Source organism: Bombina bombina, chromosome 6 (assembly GCF_027579735.1).
Source record: "Bombina bombina isolate aBomBom1 chromosome 6, aBomBom1.pri, whole genome shotgun sequence".
Classification (NCBI taxonomy): Eukaryota; Metazoa; Chordata; class Amphibia; order Anura; family Bombinatoridae; genus Bombina; species Bombina bombina.
In genome coordinates, this window is record NC_069504.1 from 742,101,986 (window position 1) to 742,117,887 (window position 15,902).

The following is a 15,902-nucleotide window of genomic DNA, read 5'->3' on the forward strand; positions in this document are numbered from 1 at the left end:
GTGAAGAACAGACGTACCTGTTGTTTAAAAATGACAATCTAAATCTCTTTTTCTCTCTTTCACTCCAACCTTTAACCTCTGACCTCCAGCATCAGCCTCCTCCTCCTCCAGTTCAGGGGAACCTGAGGACGGTCGCAGCTGTGGGTCCCACTCGTCCTCAGCCTTGCTGCACTCTAGTGATGAGTCCTCGGGAGCCACAAGAGAGGGAGAAAGACCTGAGGCCCAAAGGGGAAGGTCTGGCAGGTCCAAAAGGCCATCAGGTTCGGCTGTTGCCATGGGTACTCCATCCAAAATGCTTGCCTCACTCCAGTACTGCTCCAGCCGCAGCGGGGAGGGAAGGGAATAGTTCAGGGAGGCCGGGGAAAGTAGCTCGTCCTGTGCCAGGGGGTGACCTGTGGGATGGTAGGTGGGGGAAGGGGGTGTCACACACACACGCACACCCCAGATTGTAGACAGCAAGTATTTCCCCCATTGCCACCCCCATTTCTTTGGAAACATCTTTTTATACATCCCTGGTTTATGTGAATTATCTCCGATTAAGGGTAGTTTGGCTGATTTTTTCAACATTAAAGGGCATTAAAATCATGTGTTCAATATATGCAATTAATTAGTGCATGACAAAAGAAAAACATTTAGTGCTTTTGTTAGCAAAATTAGTACTGTTTTGCTGTCCAATAACATGCACATTATGGGCTAGATTATAAGTGGAGCGCTAACATTTTAGAGCTGTTGAGTGCTAATTGCGCTCAAGGTAAATCAATGGCACTTGTATGTTTGCGCTGGTATTACTAGTTGAAAGTAAAAATTTAGCACGCGAGCAAAAGACTCAGGCACGCTAAAATCTGGAGATCAGATAACCTGACCACTCTAAATTCCTTTCCACAAAGACTTCTTAGGGGGCGTGATAAAATAGCCGCCTCTTTTTTTTTTTTTCTGCTAAAGCCGAAGGTGCGTTAATAATTTAAAATACCTTTGCTCTTCACTTTAAAAAAAAAAAAATCTTTTTCTTTTTAAATATATTAAAATATATTTTTCAATATATATCTATTTTTTATGTAAAATTTATATCTATAGCTATATATCTATATCAATATTTATAGCTAACAAGTTATTGAGCTGTTGTTCGTTCCTGAAAGAGGAACTGTGTGTATTTAGTCTCCCTAAGGGAAAAAAGGGTAAACCAGACGTGGACTCCTTGTCCAATGTGCTTAAAGGAATATGGCCAGGCTGCACCTCACTAATGAGGCCCAACGAAGGCCGAAACAATCGTCTGGAGTTGCCATATTCACCATAGAACAAGCTAAAAAGTTATTGAGCTGTTGTTTGTTCCTAAGACCAAGTGCTTCTCTTTATATATATATATATATATATATATATATATATATATATATATATATATATATATATATATATATATATACAGTATATGTATTACTTTGTTTTAATATATTTTATATGTGTCTCAGGTTGCATGAATTCTTCTAGGTCTATTTTTGGTTGCGCTTGAGTGTAAACCATAACTTTCAACCTGTAATATGAGCGATGTTCGCAAGGTTGTGATAATAATTTAAAGTATAGGGCAAAGGGATGAGGGATGCACTAAACCTTCTCTAGTCAATCTGTTTTACCATAGACTTGTAATAGCGGTTGTGTGCAATTTTAGTGTGGTCCAGATATATTGATATTACACTCTGCACTATCAATAGCGCTCCACTTGTAATCTGGGCCTTTGTAATTTGCTGTAGCTAATTATAGACAGATATAAATGTCGTCCTCCAGTGATTAGGCACTCACTGAGTAGAATGTTTCAGGGTCAAAGTTCGTAAGAGTGCATGAAACACTCTAGCCTCTCTGGGGCCGTGGAAAAAACATAATTTTAAAAGTTAAATTAAAGGAAAGTCAGGATATAGAACTAATGAATGTTAATTACACAGCATTTTACTATTTATAATTAAACATTGTGTGGGAGCCTACATTTTGAGTTTAATTTCCATTTAAATACATTTCTCTTGATAAAATGCAACACATTTTTTCCATTACACAATATATTTCTTGGACAACCTACTTTATTGCTTCAAGAATTAAAGGGAGTAGTGTCGAATTTGTTTTCCCTTAATGTGTTCCAAATGACTTGTTATACCTACTGCAGAGTGTTAATTGTATGAGAAATTGTTCCTTCGTGTTTATTTCTGTATTTGAAATAGCTGTTTTTTCCATTAAAGTGATAGCAAATCCAAGGAGTTTCTGAAACGCTAGGATTTACCATTGGAACAAATAAAGGGGACTTGCAGTCATGAAGTATAAATGACTTCATACTGAAAGCTCCTTTATTTGTTTGCAGCGTTCGCCGCACTGAGCTACTAAGGCAGCCCATGGCAGAACGATATTTGGCTGAGAGGTGACGTTTCCACCCCTTAGCCAACAGCCGTGCGGGAAATCCGGCTTGGCGCCGAATTTTCAATCTATTTCTGTTATCAAATGTACTCTTGGTATAATTTGTTGAAAAGCATACCTAGGTAGGCTCAAAAGCAACAATACACTACTGGGAACCTCTTGTCATTGGCTTACCAGATGTATCCAGGTAGTGTATTGCTGCTTTGAACTTTAACTATGTGCTTAACTCCTTTGCAAACGTTAAAAACATAGTTATATGAAAGCAAAATGCTTTTTTTATGAATATATATGAAAGAAAAATGAAATAAAATCTGAAAGATTTTGCATTAAAAAACTATACAAAGGTTTTAGTAGTTATAAGATGAATGCTAGGAAATAAAAGTGTCCCTTTAATGTGTTACTAATATGAAACAAAACATATGTGGATACAAATCAGTGCTACTTAATCACAGTTTAAACTGAGATATTCCCTATCGGTTTCAGATTCCTCCTCCTTTGCCCTATATGAAGGGAAGTGTGAATGTGCTGAATCTACAAGCTCCAAGGTCCCTTGTCACCAGCTGTTTCAGCCATCAGTCCTGACAGCCCCCCTGCCACGTGTCACACCCTGTCTGCTGCTAGTAAACACCCACACAAGCTCCACCCAACTGCAGTCAAACACACCATTCAGAGATTCAGCGCACTGTAAGCAGTCACCTAAGTAAAGCACTGTAATATCTACCTGGGTTATACAATGTACTTATATGCACACTAATCTATCCATCTATCTGTCTGTATGTCTACAGCTATATCTATATCTATCCGTCTGTATGTCTATATCTGTCTATCTATCCGTCTGTATGTCTATATCTATCTATCTATCCATCTGTATGTCTATATCTGTCTGTCTATCTATCTCTATCTATATCTATCCATCTGTATGTCTATATCTGTCTATCTATCTATCTATCTATCTATCTATCTATCTATCTATCTATCTATCTATCTATCTATCTATCTATCTGTATGTCTATATCTATCTATCTATATCTATATCTATCTCTCTATCTGTATGTCTGTCTCTATCTATATGTCAGTCTGTCTCAATCTACATCTATCTATTTCTCTATCATCTATCTGTATGTCCGCTTGTCAATCTGTCTATATCTATCTATCTATCTATCTATCTATCTATCTGTGCAGGTTCAATAGTCTTAGGATTACATGCTCTGACAAATAAGAGCATGTATTTTTTTTTACTTTAAATGGAAATTTAATTTTGTACAGAGAAAAATAGAGTTATAGGTTATTACTAAACATGCACAAACAAGTCATTATTTTAATACCAAACATTCATACAAAATTTATCATACTTCAAATATATTTTATATTAGCTTTGTATTCTTTTTAGTTCATGTCAGGATACAATATAGTTGATAATGTGGTTATATTTTTATTTTTCATGAATATATTGTCATGTTTAGGTGATATGTGTTGCTTATTCCACTAGGGGGCAAAATGAACTAAAATTTCAGAGAGCATATTTCTGCATATAGTAAATGGTTGTATTTAAAATTGATGAACATGAAGTTACACCATGATAGGGACCAAAATGTTAATGTTTTAAATTAAACGTCTTCCAGATGGCAACTTACCTGTTGATTTTATATATGTAAGTGATTTTACTCTTTGTGTCTATCTATCTATCTATCTATCTATCTATCTATCTATCTATCTATCTATCTATCTATCTATTGTGTATATGAAGTATATTTCTGGGGTACAGAGAAGCCAGAATAACAGGAAAGAGAAATAAAATTAGCACTTGAGAGAGAATATAGGTGGAGATAAGACATTAGCACAAGAAAGCTGCTGGCTTATATTATGGATAGAGTCACATGACCTCAGTCATTGTTCGGTCAGTGTGAAACAAGGGGAAATGCAGCAGATGTACCCTTGCCAGGGTTCACAACAGATAGCCTGCTTCATGTAGGCAGAAGCCAAGGGGCTGCTTTGCCTCCCACCTGATCCAATGTGTAACTTGGATATATAGTTGGCATATAGGGTTCTGAGGTAAAAGTCAGGCTTCATATTGTTCGACAAGTGGCTGTAGGTTTCACATAGGTATAGAAGTGGCATAAAGTTAGCTGCAGGGGCATATATCAGTTCAAAGGTCTCATTTGGGCATATATCTGGCATAATGTCATTTATCTGATCCTAGGGGGTTAATTTATCATGCTCCGTACGGAGCTTGATGACCCGTGTTTCCGGCGAGCCTTCAGGCTCACCAGAAACAGAAGTTATGAAGCAGAGGTCTAAAGACCACTTCTCCATAACTTGTCCGCCTGCTCTGAGGCGGCGGACAGAAATCAACCAAATCGCATACGATCGGGTTGATTGACACCCCCTGCTAGCGGCCGATCCAACTGCTGGTGCAATGATAAATGCAGACGGCATACGCTGTCGGCATTTATCAATGTGCGGCAGACATGATACGCTACTTCGTATCATGTCCGCTCGCACATTAATAAATTGACCCATAGGTCTCATTTAGGCACGTAGCTGGTCAAATGTTACTTTGTTTGTGCAAGGTCAAATAAATTCCTGCTAACAAATTTTAACAAGTAACCTATACTCCCTTATGTTCTGTATGTAAAGAAATACTTCTGGCCCAAGCTGAAAAACAAGAATGTTTCTTTTTTTTTTTTTTTTTTATATATAAAGTTTTTATTGAACAGGTTCATAAAACATAACATAAGATACACAGTACAAAGTATAATAGTGTGCTATTAAATTCCATCTGATTGCTATTACAGGTTATGAACATACAGCTTCTGCTGTGTATCCGCAAGGACAAGAAAAAAGAGAAAAGAAAATCTTTTATATATAAACCGCATAGGCCTCTAAATAGGCCAACTTTAGCATCTTGTCCAGTTATATTTGAGGGAACCTTTTTCAAAATAATTAAATAAGAAAAAAAAAGAAAGAAGGGGAGGAAAGGGAAGAAAAGGGGAAGAAGAAAAAAGAAAAAAGAAAGAAGAGAAAAGGGAGAGGATAACCGTAGTGATGAAGAAGGGGTGAAGCAGTAGGGAGGAGAGAAAGAGGAGAAACATAGGAGGAAGTATAAGAAGAAGAGGGGAAATCCAGAAGAGTGGGTAATGAAGTAATCTCTCCAATATCACCTGTCCCATAGCATAATGTAACATCATAGGTCAGAAGCTCGAGTAAGGTCGAAATTATGTTGGTATCTGCAGTGATTCCCAATAAAGTTTTATATTTAAAAACATGTCATGTCTATTTCGTTTAAGATAAGAGTATTCTTCCAAAAGAATAAGTTCTTGTGTTCTAGCTGCCCACTCCGTGATTGTTGGGACATTTTGGGATTTCCATTTTCTGGCAATTAGGGATTTTGCTCCATTTACGCAAATTTGAAGTAGGGAAAGTCTAAGTTTACAGGAGATCCTAGGCCTAGCGTTGAACAGTATGATCATTGGGTTAAAATTAAATGTAGTACCTAGTAACGGGTGTAATATCTTTTCTAAAGAGTCCCAAAAGGTCCGCAGGCTAGGGCACGACCACCATATGTGCGATAAAGTTCCCTCACCCCCACACCCCCTCCAGCACAAAGAAGAAACCTCAGGGTATATCATTTTCAGTCTGACTGGTGTCATATACCACCTTGAAAGAATTTTATAGTTCATTTCGAGGATCTGGGAAGAAGACGACGTTTTGCCAGTAAATTCAAACAATTTATACCAGTAATCCGGTGTAATGTCTTGGTGCAATTCTTCCTGCCAGGATTGAGTGTATGTCGGTAATGTTCTATGTACACAATGGTCTATAATTCGCCTCAACATAGCAAGAGTTCCTCTTGAGGTAATGGCAGCTCTGCAAAGCGTTTCAAATGGGGTGAGAGAGCGTGTAAGCTGAGAGCTATGTGGGGAAACTCGCAGCAGATTTTGCAATTGGGAGTATTTCAACCAGTTAGTAAATGTACCTTCCAGAACTTCAGATAAGTCTTGTCTCGGCCTAAGTTTCCCCTGGGAAAGAAAATCCACCAGCGGAGATGAAAACCCCAACTCTTTATAGTGTATGTCCCCCGTTGAGAGATGGATGCCTAATAGTAATTCAGTGTTTTGGAAAATTGGTGTCATGGGCGAGTGGGGTGTGGATATGCCTTTTATATGGGTAATTATTGTATCCCAGGTACGAAAGATGTGTCTATACAGAGGGGATGATCTAGCTCTAGTTGGGCGATATTTATCCTGCAGCCAGCAAATTGGGCCTACTTTGGGAGTTTTCAGGATATGCGTGTCTAGGGGGATCCATGCCTTGTCTTGAGAGCTATTGTGCCAATTTAGTATACGTTGTAGTACGTTAGCCTGATAATATCGGAGTATATGGGGAGTACCCAACCCACCATCTTTCCTAGATCTATATAAATTTTGCCTAGCCACTCTCGGTTTTTGTCCTCCCCATATAAAATCGTTAAGGATAGATTGGAGCTGTTGGAGATAGGTATTGGGGAGATGAATAGGGATAGTCTGCAATAAATAAAGTATTCGAGGCAACAATGACATTTTCGTGATTTGGTTTCTGCCCCACCAAGAGAAATATTTATTTCGCCAAGATTGGCAGTCCCTCGATATTTCTTGTAAGAGCGGTGTGTAATTGGATTTAAATAGGGATGTCAGTCGTGGTGTAACGTTAATACCTAAATATCTGATGTGATCACTGTTTAGTTGATATGGACAGACCTGTGCCAGATTTGAGAACTTATGGGCGTTCATTGTAATATTTAGAATGTTAGATTTCTGGTTATTAATCAGGAAGTGGGAGAGGCTCCCAAAACGGCGAAATTCGGTCAATACGGCCGGTAGAGATATACTAGGATTAGATAAGGACAACAGTATGTCATCAGCATATAAGCTTATTTTATAATTGTTGGGGCCTACGGCTATCCCAGTGATGTTAGTATTTAGCCTAATGTGGGATGCTAGGGGTTCCATTGCAATGGCAAATAATAGCGGGGACAGTGGGCACCCCTGCCGTGTACCATTATTTATTTGAAAAGACTCTGACAAAATACTATTTACTCTGATTCTAGCTGTGGGATTACTATATAGACTGAATATCCTGTTAATCAATTTATCTCCAAACCCATATCCAGTCAACACCGAGCGAAGGTATACCCAGTTCATCCTATCAAACGCTTTTTCCGCGTCGGTTGAGGCCAGGACCATCTCAATATTAGAGGTTGTAGCAAAATCGATCAAATGGAGCGTCCTAATTGTATTATCCCTGGCCTCCCGACGCGGAATAAAGCCCGCCTGGTCTGTGTGGATAATATGAGGCAACAACGTACTAAGTCTAGTTGCCAATATCTTGGCATATATTTTAGCGTCCGTATTTATGAGGGATATAGGCCTGTAGCTGCCTGGTTCAAGTGGGGACTTCCCTGTTTTATGAATTAATGTAATGTGGGCCGATAAAAAATCTGTGGAAAAAGATCCGTTTTCGTCTATTGAATTAAATAATCTAAGCAGGTGTGGCAGTAATATATTTTTAAATGTTTTGTAATACAAATTGGAAAAACCGTCGGGTCCCGGGCTTTTTTGCGTTGGGAGAGATTCAATGGCCTTTATGATTTCCAAAGGGGCAATGGGTTCATCTAAGCCTGCGGCCTCCTCCTTCGAAATCTTAATTAAGTCAGCCTCCCTAACATATGTATCCATATCGCTAGTCTCTTCGGGGGAGTCTATTGGTGGTAAATTATATAGTTTACTGTAGTAGTCATGAAATGTTGAGGCAATTGACTTACTATCTTGTATCTCCTCACGATCTACGTTATATAGTTTTTGGACATAGGAGTTAAGCGTTCTTTGGCGTAAAGCTCTGGCTAATAGCCTTCCGGCTTTGTTTCCTTCTGAGAAATATAATCTCTTTAGATAAAAGGCTTGTCTTTGGGCTTCTTTTTGTAACTGGGTATTAAACTTATTTCTTGCAAGGGCAAGGTCTCGATTTATGATGGGATCTAAAGGGTGCTGGAAATGGGCGTGCTCAAGGGTCGATAATTGGTGTTCAAGCGTGCTATAGTCTGACTTCCTACGCTTATTAAGAAATGCTTTGTGTTTGAGAAAAATGCCCCTTATTACCGCCTTGTGTGCATCCCATAGGGTACTGGGTGTAATAGAATCAGTCATGTTTATTCTAAAATACTCATTCAGGGCTTTAGAGATTTGTTCTGTAAATACTGGATCTTTTAAAAGTGTTTCATCCAGTCTCCAGATGTATTGGGAGAGTGGAGCCGAGGGCCAAACAACGGTGAGCGTGACCATAGAATGGTCCGACCAGGGAGTTAGGGAAATAGTGGTGGAGTCTATAATGTGTAAGCTAAGTTGGTTTACTAAAATGTAATCTATTCTAGACCAGGACCTATTCGGGTGCGAGTAAAATGTGAACTCTTTCTTCTGGGGATGTTGCAACCTCCACACGTCTACTAGGGAGTGGGCTGATAAATTGGTATTAATGCTTTGTAATGTAGATATGGGGATCCCACTCCGTCCGTGAGAGCAGTCGAGCAAAGGTGACAGAGCTACATTAAAGTCGCCTGCGTAGATAACAGTTCCCCTAGTAGTAGGCAAGTATCTGTCCAGGGTCTGCCTAAAAAACTTAGCTTGTGCTCTATTGGGGGCATACACATTCACCAGTGTAACCGGTTGATTATATAGAGTTCCCTGTAAGATAAGAAGTCTACCCTCTTTATCCTGTTGTTTGGCAGTTAGTTGAAACGGTAATCTCCTATTAAAGAGAATGCCTACTCCATTTGTTTTACTGTCGTTATGAGAGAAATAGCCAAGAGGGTATGTGCTGGAGGAGAGTGCGGGAGCCCCCTCGCGACTAAAGTGTGTCTCCTGAATAAAGATAATGTCGCCCCCCAGCCTGCAAAACCAATTCAGGGCTACTGATCTTTTTGTTGGAGAATTAAGGCCCTTGACGTTTTGGGAAAAAATTTTTAGTTTAGGGAGGGACATAATAATCTAAGGGTCTGAGCAGCATAGAGGGGCTAGAACTTACTGGAATTAAAGGGTGTACCTGCATGTCTATAGATTCCCATCTCTGGAATGAGGGGTACTTACTGTGTAACCGAGCTTCTGGTGGCCAAAAATGATGTGCATGAATGGTACATACAATGGAACAGATAATACAGAGATTGGTATGTCGAAAGATCCTCTGGGGGTAGAGAAAAAGGTGATTATTGAGAGAAAGAGAGAGAAGAAGAGGGAGAAAAAGTAAATAAATAACAAAAAACAAAGACATTACAGTAAAATACAAACCTAACCTACCTACAGCAATTGAAAAATGGCTCAAGAACATTGAGCTATAGGTCAGGGCTAATACTATTCTGTTTTAAATGCAAACATATAGGAGAACATAACATTCTTAACTAATATAATCTCCATCCTCATAAATCTTACTGCCACCTAACAGTGCAGAGCTAAAATTAAAAGTGTAAGATAACTAAACTAAACAGTGTAAAAATAAAAGTAAAACTGCAATAAACATCACTTTGTGGTCAACTAGCAATGCTAGATGGAGACGGCTAGAGGGTATTGGGTCATCATACTACCTTAGCAAAAAAAAAGAAAAAAAGGTATTTTCCGGCTTATAAGGCTGTGTCCATCTATTCTAAAGTACTATTACCACATAGTCGTCCACATATAGGAAATACTGTTCATAGGTGGGTCGCCCCCTGGGGAGCATCAAGATGAGGTAGAAAAGGAAACACCTTTCTAGAAGTAAAGTGGTGGAAAAAGTTCAGATAGATACTAAAGGACCTCAGGTATGTGTTTGTTGAGCATCATCTTGGCCTGAGAAGGGGGTAGCAACAGTCTTGTCTTTTCTCGATCTTTTCCGGTTGACTGTGGTCCAGCCCAATCTTTGGGGTCTGGGGGTATGGGTGTCTTGTTGATCCTGATCAGGCTTGGATTCATTAAGTTTGGGAAGGGTAGGTAGAGGTATGTTCAATTGTTTACAGAAAGGTTCAATATCTTCCAGCGATCTATAGGTGAATGTCTGTGAACCCCGAATCACCCTAAGGCAAAACGGGAAACCCCATCTATAAGGTATCTTCAGTGTTTGTAGATGTTGTGTTAAGTACCTGGCCTCTCTCCTTTTACCAAGTGTGATAGGGCTTACATCTGCGTATACCTGTAGATGACTATCTTCAAAGCAAATATTCTGTTTTTTCCGAGCTGCAGTAAGGACCAGTTCCTTGTCTTTGAAGAGTTGAAATTTTAAAATCACATCTCTTGGCGGGTCCGTAGGTTTCGGGGGTGGTCTGAGTGCCCTGTGGGCCCTATCTAGTGGGATAGAAGGTAATTCAGATTCATCAGTAATATGCTGAAAGATTTTTTGCAGGTAATCCTCAAGTTGAGGGGGGAGGATAGTCTCTGGGATACCCCTAATCCTAAGGTTTTGACGTCGCCCCCTATTGTCCAGATCTTCTACATGGGTTTGGAGGTTGTCTATAGTGACACTCTGTTGGTACGCCTGTCTGGAAAGTAATTCAAGCTCTGAGTTGATATGGTCAGATCCTTCCTCCAAGTATTCCATTCTATCCCCTAGATCATTAATGTCCTTCCTGACCTCTTTAAGGCCATCCTTGATGAGTTGACTGACCTGTGATAGCAGTGCAGCAAAGTCATCTTTGGTGGGTAAAGAATTTAAATCTGCCCTTGTGAGTGGTCTGGTGTTCCTAGAGGACGTTTGAGATTGTATTGATTCATCAGAGTCACTCATGTTATCTTGCATTTCAGCTGCCGGCCCAGGGGTGGCTTCTAAGGGCTTAAAAAATTCTTTTAGCATAGATGGGTTTTGCATGTTTTTTAGGCTCTTACTGCCTTTAGGTGCTTTTTTCTGTCCTTTAACAGACATCTTGCAGCGTCTGGAGTAGGTGATAAAGGTCTATTAACTCAGATTGGACTCTCTCTTATTCTCTAGACCAGATGTAGACAGAGGTTTAAGAGTTTGATTAAATATTGGCGTGATCATCCACCATTAGGTTATATTTAGAAATTTCTTAGTCGGGTTCCCCGCTATCAGTGTATATGGCAGAGACTCGTGGCGTTAAATCACAATGTGTGCTGTTCTTGGCCTGTTAGTATGTGATGCGGCATAATTACTTAGCGTGTAGCATATTCAAAAAAAGTGATCTAGCTCGCTCATGGCTTATTCTCAGCTTGTCCCAAAATATCATGCCTCGGCTCTCAGTGGCTGGCCAAGTTCAGAGTGTGCAGCAGTGATGATGAGGCCTTGCTGTAATGTGGGACATCGGGGAGGGCAGGCCCTAATGGCGCACTACTCACTGTCTCCGACGGCGGTTCTCTTGCTTGTGCTGGGCCGGTTCAGGTCCGGAACATCTTTCCCGATCTGCTCCAGGGAGGTATAGCGGCAGGTATGAGTTGCGATGTGTCGCTTCACAGCCTGCAAAACAGGCCTCCGTAGTGTCCAGATATGGCGGCGGTTAACCTCCGATATGTTGTGGTGCGGTGCTGCTTTTCAATGCTGGATAAAGCACCAGGGCACTGTTGAATAGCTGACCTGTAGGTCGATGTGGAGATAGATCAGCTTTTTATGCTCCTAAATAGGCTTTTTAGCCCTGACAGACACGGAGCTCACTCATGTGCGTCCTCCATGATGAGCTGCTCAACAAGAATGTTTCTATAACTAGAAACAACCAGAGCCTAAGATTCACATACAGGCCAATTCCAGTGAAGCTGATAGGGCCTCAATTCTTATTTAGCAGATGTTCCATGGCCAACTTGCTTTTCTTACAAATCCTGAGCTATCACAATCAATATATTTAAAGCCTTATTTTAGGCACCTTTAACTTCAGACATTGTAAATACTTACAATGGTGTATAGAACTACCACAACATGTTATCCATTTTAAAAGAATGAATGGAAATACTGTATATATATATATATATATATATATATATATATATATATATATATATATATATATATATATATATATCCATACCTTAGTCCATCAACACAGCTGACTATGAAGCAGAGAAATTGAACTTATAGAGCTAAAATATTCCACTAAGCAAGCTCTAAGAACTATCATCCACAGCAACACTAAAAACATAGAAAATAGATTCTGAGAGCAAATTTAAACTTGTCATATGCGTTATTGTGTATGTATTGGCGTTAAAGTGCAAAACTCAATATCTGTGCAAATCCAGATATTTGTATGTTGCACTTTAAAACTAATAAATCTGTCACAGAAAATAGCCATAACCATACTCGCCTTTCGTTTGTGAAACAAATTCCAAATAATGAAATAATGCACATACCTACGAGTGGAAAGGGCTCCAAAGTGTGTGTGTGTGTATGTATATATATATATATATATATATATATATATATATATATATATATATATATATATAACTTGGTAAATAAAGACCTGCACTCCAATCCTCAAATATTTGAGTGAGCAGCCACCAGGGTGCTATATCAGAGATATACAAAAACAGTCACTAATAAGATAGCACTCACTGGATTTAAAAATAAAATTTAGCTTTTATTGTAGAATTTTCAAAGATTAAAACGATCCCATGACATTTCGGTGCCAACCAGCACCTTTATCAAATGGTTCAAACAGTTCCTTCAGGCAGACAAAGCCTGACATCCACAGGGAAAAACAGGTTAAAAACTACGAGACAATGCAGCTTTATATACACATTCTATCTTGATTGCAAACTTAGTTCAACTGTGTGTGTGCACATTCACATCACTGAAGCCACGCCCCTTCCTGATTCATAGTGTGTTGTCATAGGTGCAACCAGCACCAACAAAGTTGAAAACCATGGTAACGGAGCTGTGTGTAGCACATGGCTCATTTGCATATTCACTGCTGTGTGACGTATCAGGCTAGTGGAAGCGTTTCTGCGCAGATATGCAAAAGTCCCATATCGATGTTAAAAGCAAAGCACTGTTTGCAGAGGACACACTAAATCCTTGAAATAGTATATGTTTCATGTAAGGCTAGAAATGATACATCGTATGCTGCTGGTTTGGAGGGTATGCTTAAACATTTGAGATAAACCTGTGATAAATATTGGAATCTCATACGCCACAGATCATACATGCCAATCAAAAATAAGAAATGACATTGATCTGATACAGGGGGGATAGGCGTTAGTTGAAGAACAAAAAAGGAACAGACAGGCACTGTTTTGTGACTAGTATTGTACAGACCAATTTCTGTAAACTGTGTCTTTATCCTATAAAGGGGCCATAGTCAAGTTGTATGTTAAGTCCCCTAGGCTCCACAGTGTCAAGAGTGTAAATCCATTTGGTTTCTTGTTGAAGTAGGATTCTGCCATGATCCCCTCCCCTGGTTAGAGGTGGTATATGATCTATGATCATGGTCCTCAAACTAGAGACACTGTGTTTCAGTTGTGCAAAGTGGCGTGCCACTGGTTGAACTGAAGTGCCCTTTTTGATGGCATCCCTATTGGCATGTCTATGATTAACCATTCTTTCACGGAACGTTGTGATGGTTTTCCCTACATAGACAAGGGAGCACGGACAAATCAGGATATAGACAACATAGGTGCTGCTGGATGTGAATCTGTGTTGTATCCTATAGTGATTGTTGCAATATGGGTGTTGAAAGGTGGGACCCATCTGCATCCCATTGCAGTTGATATAGTCTCCACATCTGAAGCATCCTTTCTTGGTGGATTTGAGCCATGTATCCTTTTGGTAGGAATCCTTCCGGTCAGTCTTGACTAAGATATTCCGTATATTCCTGGCACATCTGTATGCCATACAGGGAGGATTAAGTCTCCAATTCGATAGGCTCTTGTTAGTCTGTAGAATGTCCAATCGATTGCGAACTGCTTTAGAAACACAGTGATGATCCGGAGCAAACATCGTGATGAAGTTCAAGTCTGCAGTAGCGGTCTGTTTCAGTGCCTTGGTCTGTGCCAAAAGTGTGTTTTGAGATTGACCATTCAATCGTTCTCTAGCTGTATCAATGTCTTTTGCATAACCTCTAGCTTGTAATTTAGTACACATGTCATCCAACTGAGTATGGAGGATGGTAGAATCAGAATTGTTGCGAACTACTCTTGTTAACTGAGAGGCGATAATACCCAATTTTTGGTGGTCGGGATGGCAACTAGTAGATAAGAGAAGCGAGTTTCTGTCTGTAGGTTTGGTATATAGCAAGGTGCCAAACCTGAATGACCTTTCTGTGGAGACCTTAAAGATATTAAGGTCCAGGAAGTGTACGCTTTGCGTACTACATTCCATTTTAAAATTAATAGGTGAATTAAAATGGTTCAACTCAAAAACCCAATCTTGAAGGTGTGCTAGACTCCCTGTCCAAACAAAAAACAGATCATCTATGTAGCGAGTGTAAAGAAAAATACATGGATGTGTTAGAGGTTTCATGATGGTAGACTCATAACCCAGAATAAATAGATTGGCATATACAGGGGCCATATTAGACCCCATGACCGTTCCAGACAACTGAAGATAAAAGTTATTTTCAAATTTAAAATAATTTTTCTTCAAACAATGTTCCATGAGCTCTATAATGAACTCTAATGGCGGGCCTATATAGTCAGGAGAACGTGCACACACAGTTGAACTAAGTTTGCAATCAAGATAGAATGTGTATATAAAGCTGCATTGTCTCATAGTTTTTAACCTGTTTTTCCCTGTGGATGTCAGGCTTTGTCTGCCTGAAGGAACTGTTTGAACCATTTGATAAAGGTGCTGGTTGGCACCGAAACGTCATGGGATCGTTTTAATCTTTGAAAATTCTACAATAAACTCATTCTACATTCTATTTTTAAACCCAGTGAGTGCTATCTTATTAGTGACTGTTTATATATATATGTACGTACACACACATATGTATTATGTATGTGTATACATGGCCCATGTTTCCTATAAAGTGCAAGTTAATTAGTTTGTAGGATAGTCTAATGTTTATCCCAGGCATTTTTGAAGTTCTACACTACACTAGCCTACACTGGTTTCACTGGCATCCCCTCTAGCCTAACCTGACCACATCAGCATTTTTAGCCCCACTAGCTAACCCCATTCCCACTACTTGTCCCCTTCCACTAGCTTGCCCTGTTCCTACAAACCCATTGACATCTCCAGATCCAGTATGACCCCAACCTCACCTCTGACCCCTCTCTTGCTCACTAGTATTAGCCATTCCCCGGGATACAAAGCAATCATGCCTCCCTGCATAAATCTCATAGCACAATTCCCTAGCACCATAGGAATGACAACACATGCAAACCCCTCAATACCCAAAGACCCCTTCTTCACAGCCCCAGCTCAGTCCTCAACACTTAAAGGGATATAAAACTCCCCAACATTTTCTAATTTACTTCTATTATCAATTTTCCTTTGTTCTCTTGGTATCTTTTGTTGAAAAGCAGGCATGTATACCTAGGAGCAAGCCCATTTCTGGAGCACTATATAAC

The 15,902-nt window shown here is 39.6% G+C and overlaps 1 protein-coding gene across 3 annotated transcripts in view; it reads right to left on the reverse strand.

Annotated features, from left to right (window-relative positions):
• Positions 1 to 15,902, reverse strand: part of ANK1 (ankyrin 1) — a 789,047-nt gene that overhangs the window by 82,869 nt on the left and 690,276 nt on the right. For all 3 annotated transcript variants that reach the window (XM_053717993.1, XM_053717995.1, XM_053717994.1), the window contains one exon: positions 84 to 392. In XM_053717993.1, the coding sequence (XP_053573968.1) occupies positions 84 to 392 (309 nt within the window). The remainder of the gene's footprint in view (positions 1 to 83; positions 393 to 15,902) is intronic.